We start from the raw sequence: 9032 nt of genomic DNA, 5'->3' as shown, positions 1-9032 counted from the left end.
ATTTATTAATCATTTTTATAGTCAAGAATAATCCCAACATATTTATGTACTGTTCATAATCGATTTTATTAATAAAGGGAAGAAAGAAAGTCTTGCTGCTTTTCCTCTCACCAGCTGTTATTTTAAGTTTTAAGTTTTTGTCTGCTGTAATGGACCTGTGTAGTCAGCTGATTATTCGTAACACATCAGAAAGATCAGGCCCTGTCTGACTGAATATGAACTTCTCTCACCCTGACACCTGTAATACCTCTCTGGCAGGGCTGCCAGGATGCACAGTATGACCTCTGTAAATCCAAAAGATATAGCTCATGTCACTCCATTATTTTAATTACTGCCAACTGGCTCCCTGCTGCTGCTTACATTAACTTGAAGTCACCATTTCTCACTGACAGAGTGAGAAACTACCACAGCACCCAGGTACCTGAACTCCCTCATCCTTCACTATGATCTGCAAATGAATGACAACTTATCTTAATTCTGCCCCACTAGCCTGGCTGTCATTTACATTTGAAGTATATATTTTTTGGGGCTTTTGTGCCTTTATTGGACAGGATAGTGGAGAGAAACAGGAAATGGGGAGGCAGAGAGAGGGGGAATGACATGCAGTAAAGGCCGTCCGATGCAGGACTTGAACCGGGGCCAACTGCAGCGAGGACTGTAGCCTCTACACATGGGGCATCTGCTTAGACCACTACACCACACGACGCCCCGCTGTTATTTACATTTGAGGGTTTAATCTGGAACTGGGAGCAGTTACTTCCTGTTCATGAAGCTACGCTAACTGTTGCATAATTATCACACAGACATGACAGTGATATCTATCTTCTCATTTAAATCTCATCAAAAAACAAAACAAAAAAAAAAAAATACAATTAGTTCCTTTAAAGCATAAAGTATATACTATGGCAGTTAACAGTGTTTTATTGTAATCCCAGCACCAATCATCAATAAATGACTACATTAGTTAAAGTGTTGCCCCAGGAACAACACACAGAGAGAGGAAAACCTTCTTGTTGAAACGGGCATTTCAGACACTTACAGGACCGCTGACCCTGCTTGTTTGTGGTCAAAGGCAATAGAGATACATTTTTAAACAAAATCACATTACACTGTGGCTGACTCCGACACCCTTGTCATATGTTTCCACTTTTTGCCGTGATTTTATTCCTCTTCATTATTCATTCAAACAGAGCTGCAGCAGTGGGCAGCACTTGTAGCAAATGCCTTCCATGTGTCTCTAATTGCCTCGGTAGAAGTATTTAACACAAGGTGAAGTCATTAACACATGGACACACTTGTCAGATGTGGAGCCAGGCGGCCCTGGGCGAAAGCGTAGACAACAGCACACTGAAGCTCAAGCAACATCCACTGCACCCGAAGAAGAAATCTGAGGGGACTCCTGCTCAACGTGCCGTGCATCAAATCAATTGAGGGTCTACATTTACTCAAATTTAACACAGAAACTATAGAGAAGCCAGCCTGTAAACGTCTAACAGTGGGGACTTTTCATAGAGCTGGAGGACAAATATTCAATGATACAATAAATGCAAAGTAGCATTATAGTAGTAGTATGACTTTTAGGTCTTTGTTGGGTTAAAAACCTGAGCTTGAATGCCATTTATTTCTGAGTTTATCCAATGCAACTTTACTTAAGACTCCATGGCGTCTGAGAATATCAAATCCTTGAGATCCAGAAATCTAAAATGACAGCCACAGAAAACTGCAGTCATGTGGTTTTCCATCTAAGAGTAAAACCATGACACTGAAATATGATGTAGCATATGAAACTTTACACTGTAATCATACTCCTCATCATCAATTAAAGTGGGGATCCATGCCTAAGCCAATAGCCCCATCTGCTGTTCAGCTGAGAACGCTGCATCCGCCCAGACATGTAAAAACAGAGTGAGTGATGAGGAGTTAGTAAGAGGCAGAAAGGATATGGAGTGGAACAGGCCTTTTTCATAAAAAGACATTTTGACAGTAGGAAAAGCTGCTGGCTGAATTCCTGCTTTTAATGAAAATGTTTGCCATGAGCTTCTTTTTCATATTTAAAGTCATGGATAAACGACATGGGCGTGAACTTTGAACCATCCACGCTCCAGATTCACGCTCCACTCCAGTCATTATTTATATAGCGAGATGCAATATTATTAAGTCACATAGTTCATGTGAATTTATACTGAGACAAAATTGGCTTAAACCGCGAAACCAGTGGTTGTAAATAGTTCCACTTCCAAACAGTTCATCCAGTTGAGGTTCGCTAACACCATGTAGCTTAGCTAATACCACTGTTGCTGCTAAGTGGAGAAAAAAATGTGTCTAACTTGCTTGATGGTTAGTTGGACTAAGTTGTATGATGCTTCAAGTTAGCTAACTGTACCATGAAAACAGCAGTCAATTCAATTCAATTCAAAATATGTTATCTATCCCTCAAAGGGCAATTTAAGGCAAACAAAAGTAGACACTGAAAACTCATCCACACACATAAGAACTATCTACAATACAAATATTAGAAGGAGCTATTGAGGGTTGAGTTCTGAATTGAAATGCTGGGCTCATTAATGTGAGACAGTCAGTAATACGACTACAAGGATGAGGAAATGAGGAGTAAATCACGATAAAGTTGGACAGTGTAAATGTCTATGTGAATCAAAATACAATCAAACTACTATCTGGCATCCGATACGGTCACTGCTTTAATATGTGGAGCATGATATATGACTGATCTGAAGAGTGAAACCGATGTACTACTTTTGTGAGTGCTGAATAAATTGCCATGAAACATAAGTATGATATTTATGTTTCCCCAGGGGATTCATTCTAAAGTGTCCAATACTTTGGTTTATGAGTAAATATCAATAAGACAGTGAAGAACATGACACCAGTTAAACATCACCACAGAGCAGCCAGCGTTTGGTTATCCTTATTTTACAGTTGACTGACAGTCAGATAAACTTTAAAACAATAAACTTTACACTCTTATATCTCTCAACTTTTTTTCCACAGTAAAAGCTCCAATTTATGATTTCCAGCTCCGTTACAGAGGTTTTACTGTAAGTGACACGCTGTGCTCAGCACTTAGCTGCTGGGAGAAGCTTCTCCGAGCATCTACGTCAGAGGGCTTCCCTGTGAGTCTATCTGTGATCAGCACATGGTCAGTGTAAACATTTGAGGACATCCCACACCATCCAGCTGTGTCGTACACCTTCACGTGCCAAGACGTCACACAGAAACACACAAACACTACACATGTGCAGAGGAACACATACGTAATCGCAGGGCGTCGTGGGCCTTTGTCTGAATCATGGAGCCTCAGTTGTCCGCTGGACCTCAAAAAGAGAGTTTTGCAGGACACCTAAAAAAAAAAAAAAGGTTCATCACACAAAAAAAAACATGAGACACAACATACAGAACATTTGTCCTTTAAAAAATTCACCTTCTGTTTCATTAAATCCAATCATCATTTCCTGTTGTTTACTGTGTTTATAGCTATAATCTATCCTGTGGCTTATCTGACAGTGTGGCTACTAAGTGATACAAGAGATCAGAAAAAGGGGCCCATTCACTATGAGGCCTTAAACGTGAGTAATGGCTCCTAAATGAGGGGATCATCATTCCTGCGTAATCGCCATGAATTTGATTAACAATAGCGGAGAGACCGGGGCATTGATCAGCTTGATGATCTTGGGAATTTGATCCCTTTTGTGCGACCTGATTGATTGGAGATCATCCCGGATTCATCTTAACGGAGGAATAAACACGCCGTGCTGATTTCGGTGTTAACTCTGAGTCACTCTTCAAACACTAATAGTGTGATTGTGTGTGTGTGTGTGTGTGTGTGTGTGTGTATGTGCTGGGGGGAGAGGAGGGTGTTCACGGTGACCACGGCTGCGTTTTGTGGAAATGTGCGCATTAACAGCCGCTTTAGAAAACGCGCGTCATGTGCGTCACGGCTCGGCTGTTTTCGTTTGCTCTCTCGCAACTGGCCTCATACTGATAACACACAACTGGGCCGAGAGACACGTGATGTGGAGCAGCGGCGACAAAACATCGTAATGGGATAACTTTGTTTGGTTGGCCGACTAATTGGCCCCCTGTTATAACACCACTGTAATGCAGGAGCGCCATAGAAATATAAAGATATATCCTTATTATTTAACGTTAATGTCATTTATCCAAACATATATTACTGCCACTGACATTTTATTAAATGTATTTATTTCACTTTCTATTACCTTTTTACAATGATTCAACAATGCAGATATCTTCCATATTCAGTATGTGATGAAATTTTATTATTTTTCATTTTTATATACTACTTAAAAACATTATTTATAGTAGTTTCCATGGTAACTCTGCTTTCTGATGAAAGTCTGTAGAACTGCACAAATTAGCCTCATGGCCTCTAACCTACTGTAACATGGACATACATATGAAGGGGAATTAGTCATTTATTTATTTATATTTTTATAGGTGACTCTCGGGGTCATTTTCACCTTTCCTTTGTGTTTTTCTCTCCGCCATCATCAATCACGGCCCAATCATCTCCCGGTGTTAGCTGAATACAGGGACAGCCTGTCATCAAAGGCAGTGGGGTCGCCCTTATCACCCACGGTCCCACAGGTGCAGAGCTCAGTCCACTCTAACTAAAATGACAGAAGGAGCTCTGCGCCTCTGGCTCGTCCTAGCTCTCCAGCTGAGATGCGTCACCCTGCTCGCCATCCCGCGGGACAGAGGCACGGCGGCGCGGCGGGAGGGTTCGGATGAGACGGAGACTGCAGGCGAGAAGCTGGACGCGCAGTTCCACCTGAGGGATTTACCCAGAGGTCCAGCGTTGGCTCCTCACAAGAAGGCGCCTCAGTTTATGTTGGATCTATTTAACGCGGTGTCAGTCTCAGATGGGACCCCAAAAAGCCAGAAGGAGATTCTGGAGGGAAACATAGTGCGAAGCTTTGAGGATAAAGGTGAGCAAAAGCCAAAAGTCAAACTGACCTTTACGCATGAGATACGACTGCTTTGTGAGAAGCTATTTTGGAAAATATATTCAATTTACTTGTCTGAAGTCAAACAGTTTCCCTTAAAGCAGCAGTAAATTATGGAAATATGTAGATTAGAATGCGTAAATGTTCCAAGCGCGCAACAACGCACAGCCATGTGTCTGCTTCACAGATAATTGTGAACATTTCTTTAAAGATGTGTTTGGTATTTCCCCGCCTGCAGGTCACGCTGGAGAGAGGTTTCACTTCTTCAACCTGTCGTCTTTCGGCAGAGAGGAGAGGATGATCAAAGCGGAGTTCCGTTGGTTCAGAAAGAAACAGAAGTTTTACCTGGGAAAGTCACACGGGCCTCATTTCTACAAGGTAAAAGTCTTACTGCGTGACATAATTTCATTTGCTCTTGGGTAGATTATAGATTATATAGGTTATAACATCATGTGTCATGTCTTCATATCTAGTCCAGATTTGAGCTTCCAGAGCAAAATAGCAAACATCACCTGACCAAAGATCTGACAGACAGCTGTTCATTCTGAGAAGTAGTTGGTACAACAGTTAACCTGCTTTGAAAGTTGTAGACAATTGTAGATTTAAAATCTTCAGTTGAGGTTTGGAAGTTGTGATTAGAAAATGTCCTTTGATTGACACATATCAGTGAAGTGACAGTGGTTTATCTTCACTGTCCAGGTGGATCTGTATGAGGTGCTGGACAGCAGAGTGAAGCCCTGGAGAGGAAACCTCATCACATCCAGACTGGTGCCTCTCTACACACAGGGATGGGAAGTCTTCAACGTAACTCAAACGGTAACAGCCTCAATACTTTTGTTTAATTTAAAAAAAACAAAAAAAAAGTAGTTGAGAAAAAAATATTTCTCAAATAACGTGTTTAACCTGTTGAATTCTTGCTTTGAATGTCAGGTATCCAAGTGGATCCGTAACAGCCAGGAGAATAACGGCATCCTGGTGGTGACCACGCTTCCTTCTGGTAACTGGATGGAGTCTGTGGTGTCCTCATCTAAACAGAACGCAGATCTGACAGATGTAAACTCCTACCTGGTCATATTCTCAGATGATGGGAGGGCAGGAGCATCAAACCAGTCGTACCTGGGTAAGAGAAGATAATATGAAGATAAAATTGAAATACTGTCTATTTACGATACTGGTCTAACACAGTGTGATCATCTTCCTCTTTCCATAGGCCAAGCTCAACCTGCAGCAGCAGCAGCACCTGAGCGCCATGACCCCCGCAGCAGGAGGCGACGTGCAGCTCCAGGCTTGTTACCGCACGGCCACTCCCAGTCCTGCCAGCGGGTTCCCCTCTTCGTTGACTTTGAGGAGATCGGCTGGTCGGGTTGGATCATCTCTCCCCGGGGATACAACGCCTACCACTGCAAAGGCTCCTGTCCGTTCCCGCTGGGGGGCAGCCTCAGAGCAACCAACCACGCCACGGTGCGCTCCATCATGCACGCACTCAAGCTCTCTAGCGATGATGTGGGAGCGCCCTGCTGTGTGCCTGACAGACTCCAGTCCATCAGCTTGTTATACTTTGATGATGAGGAGAACGTGGTTTTGAAGCAGTACGACGACATGGTGGCATTAAGCTGCGGCTGTCACTGACTGGCTGTGCACTCTTTCACACTGGGACAATGAGGGATGGGAGATGATGGTTTGCTTGAGTTGATTAAAACACTGTATTTTTGTGCATATGTTTAAATATTGTATTATTTTGAGAAATAAAACACCTATTCCTCAACTATTAATCAGCGATCCTTTGTTTAGTTTAGTCTCAGGACGCCCGAATACATTCATGATAGACCTGCCTACTGCAATTGACAACCTACTGTTTGAACCATCCTTAGTTGAGATTACTTTTTGTGCTTAAGCATGGGCTAGTATGGCACTAGTTGCTCCAGGCTGAGAGTGGGAGTTACAGTATTTAAATTCAAACTTTGGGCCCCATGTAACCAGTTCAGGGTTTTCCAAAAGCCCCTGGAACTTGATTTGGATGCCTCGCTCAATTCAGTGACACTGTCCATGGTGCTGAGCCAATCTATGTGATGATACACTTTAATACACTTTTTTAACTTTGGGGCATCAATATTTGGTTTTGATTACATCTCAATTAATATGTTGATTATTATGCATATTTTAACAGATTAATTGTTTGGTCTTTAAAGTATGATAAAGTGGTGAATGATGCCCATCACCGTTGTCTTTAGTCTTTAAATGTATTGGTTTGTCAGACCAACATCCCAAAACCCAAAAATACTGTTTACAAGTGTAGAAGACTATTGCTATTAATTGATTGACTAATACACTGATTAATTGCTGCAGCTTTACATCTCAATATTTTGTTTACATCAACCAACCATCAATCAATATTGTTTTCACAAAGGAAGTGTGATGTCAACAGTCAAGATCCCACCCAGTAGGAGGATGAAAATGTAATATAACTACTGAAGAAGCAGTCTATTAAATATGTGTATTTTATTAAATGAACAGCAAAAACCTAAGATGGAACAGCTGTAAAGTCAATACGAGATGATGAACCTGAAGAACAGTAAGCTGGGAAATGTAATTGACCCTGACTTCATTGTAGCAAACAAGCTGTCACACTTTCTCATCTAATTCGTTCCTGTCTTTACATTATTTCACCAACAGATGGCAGGAGAGAGGTCTAGTTGAGGACTACAAACTTACTCTTCAATGGTAACTCTGCATAGAATTATTGTTCACTCATACATTAATGTATCTTTTCCATTAATGAAGGAGTTAATGACCCAATAGTATTAAATATTTGTGCATGTCGGAGTTCATGTCAGAGTTCATTGCTCATAAAGAGCATTATCCAAAATAAACAATTTCACTCATAACAGTTCTATTCATCATATCAGATATCAGATTTAGTGTTTTTGATTATATTTTTTATACTCTAAAGTATTTTGTACTTTGTTGTGCTTTCAATAATGAGTGGCGTAAAATCAATAACACTAGTGAAACACAAGTCTGTAAAAACAGTTGATTTTTATTGGAATGGATCACAGACACAATACAGCTCTGCTTTATTCTAGTTTAGAAAAATGCCAATGCAACAAACTTGCAAAACCAATTCTCCTCAATGTCCCCTGCTTTTTAAAAAACATTAACTGCAGTAATGCCAATTCAAGCTTTTAGAAAGTATAAATGAACTTTGTGTTGTATCAAACATATTCAATAGGTATAACTGCAATTTCAACTTTAGCATGCAAAATATTTAAAAATTTTGTTGTGTAGACCGGATCAGTTGAAATCACTAATCAATAAATTAAATATAATTATTTGAGTTAGTATAATGATAACTTTAGTGACTGGAAACTGTCTGGTGGAAAAATAATCTCAAGGCAACAAACTTTGCAGGTAATGAAACAAAAAGCCACAATACCTGAAAAGTAGTAGAGACCTGAATAACACTTTAGTTGAATACAACAAACTCAGCATTTACAATAAATATTCCACATTTACATTCAAGCTTAACCTCTCTCTTTACACTTAAATACATTATGTACATGGATCACCCATGTACCTTATCTGTCTCAAAAATTGCACATTATCTTACACAAATTCTTCAACCCACATTCAAACAACACCATTCAACAGCAACTATCATTCATCCAAAAAATCATTATCTCACACTCAATTCACACTCAAGTCAAAATTCATTCTTCTTCATAAATACAATAAAGGCCTCTTAAGCTTCACAAAGTCCACACGGCTTCTGTGTCTCATGAAAGTTTAAGGCATATAAAGCAAAACAAGGATCAAATATCAGTATTGAGAAAACCCTTAACCTTGAAGGAAAAATCCACCCTTAATCTCTCAACAGTTAAAAATTAAACACCTTTTGGCGATGTACTTTGCATTTCAGGGTCCATTTTGTTACTCCTGGTGTATTTTTCTTATTGTGTATACAACACGGCAAAACATCACACCGAGATCTCAATGGTGTTAAACAGAGAAAGAAAACCGAATGCTTCTTTATGGAGTTGTCATCTTGTA

The 9032-nt window shown here is 40.3% G+C and overlaps 2 protein-coding genes across 2 annotated transcripts in view; one reads left to right on the top strand and one right to left on the bottom strand.

Moving 5' to 3' along the window:
• The first annotated feature begins 4633 nt into the window (after positions 1-4633).
• Positions 4634-6643, top strand: LOC111646099 (bone morphogenetic protein 2). Its single transcript, XM_023395500.2, has 5 exons — positions 4634-4967; positions 5224-5363; positions 5685-5801; positions 5916-6105; positions 6196-6643. Exons 1-5 carry the CDS (start codon positions 4655-4657, stop codon positions 6612-6614), a joined length of 1179 nt encoding a protein of 392 aa, XP_023251268.1. The 5' UTR covers positions 4634-4654; the 3' UTR covers positions 6615-6643.
• Positions 6644-8547: 1904 nt separating this feature from the next.
• LOC111646139 (uncharacterized) overlaps positions 8548-9032 on the bottom strand; it is an 8788-nt gene continuing 8303 nt past the window's right edge. The window contains exon 4 of the mRNA XM_023395557.2: positions 8548-8564. Within this exon, the coding sequence (XP_023251325.1) occupies positions 8548-8564 (17 nt within the window). The remainder of the gene's footprint in view (positions 8565-9032) is intronic.

The sequence above is a fragment of the Seriola lalandi genome, unplaced genomic scaffold, assembly GCF_002814215.2.
Source record: "Seriola lalandi dorsalis isolate HSWRI2012SDOR001 ecotype SW California unplaced genomic scaffold, Sedor1 jcf7180002054965, whole genome shotgun sequence".
In the NCBI taxonomy this organism is placed as follows: domain Eukaryota; kingdom Metazoa; phylum Chordata; class Actinopteri; order Carangiformes; family Carangidae; genus Seriola; species Seriola lalandi.
The sequence above is the reverse complement of the archived record's forward strand: the minus strand, read 5'-3'. Positions and strand labels throughout refer to the sequence as shown.

Excerpts from the sequence above, each read along its gene's own strand:
- LOC111646099 (XM_023395500.2), top strand. The coding sequence starts at position 4,655 with ATGACAGAAGGAGCTCTGCGCCTCTGGCTCGTCCTAGCTCTCCAGCTG. Across the intron at positions 4,968-5,223 it reads GCGAAGCTTTGAGGATAAAG|GTCACGCTGGAGAGAGGTTT; the intron begins GTGAGCAAAAGC and ends CCCCGCCTGCAG. Across the intron at positions 5,364-5,684 it reads ACGGGCCTCATTTCTACAAG|GTGGATCTGTATGAGGTGCT; the intron begins GTAAAAGTCTTA and ends TTCACTGTCCAG.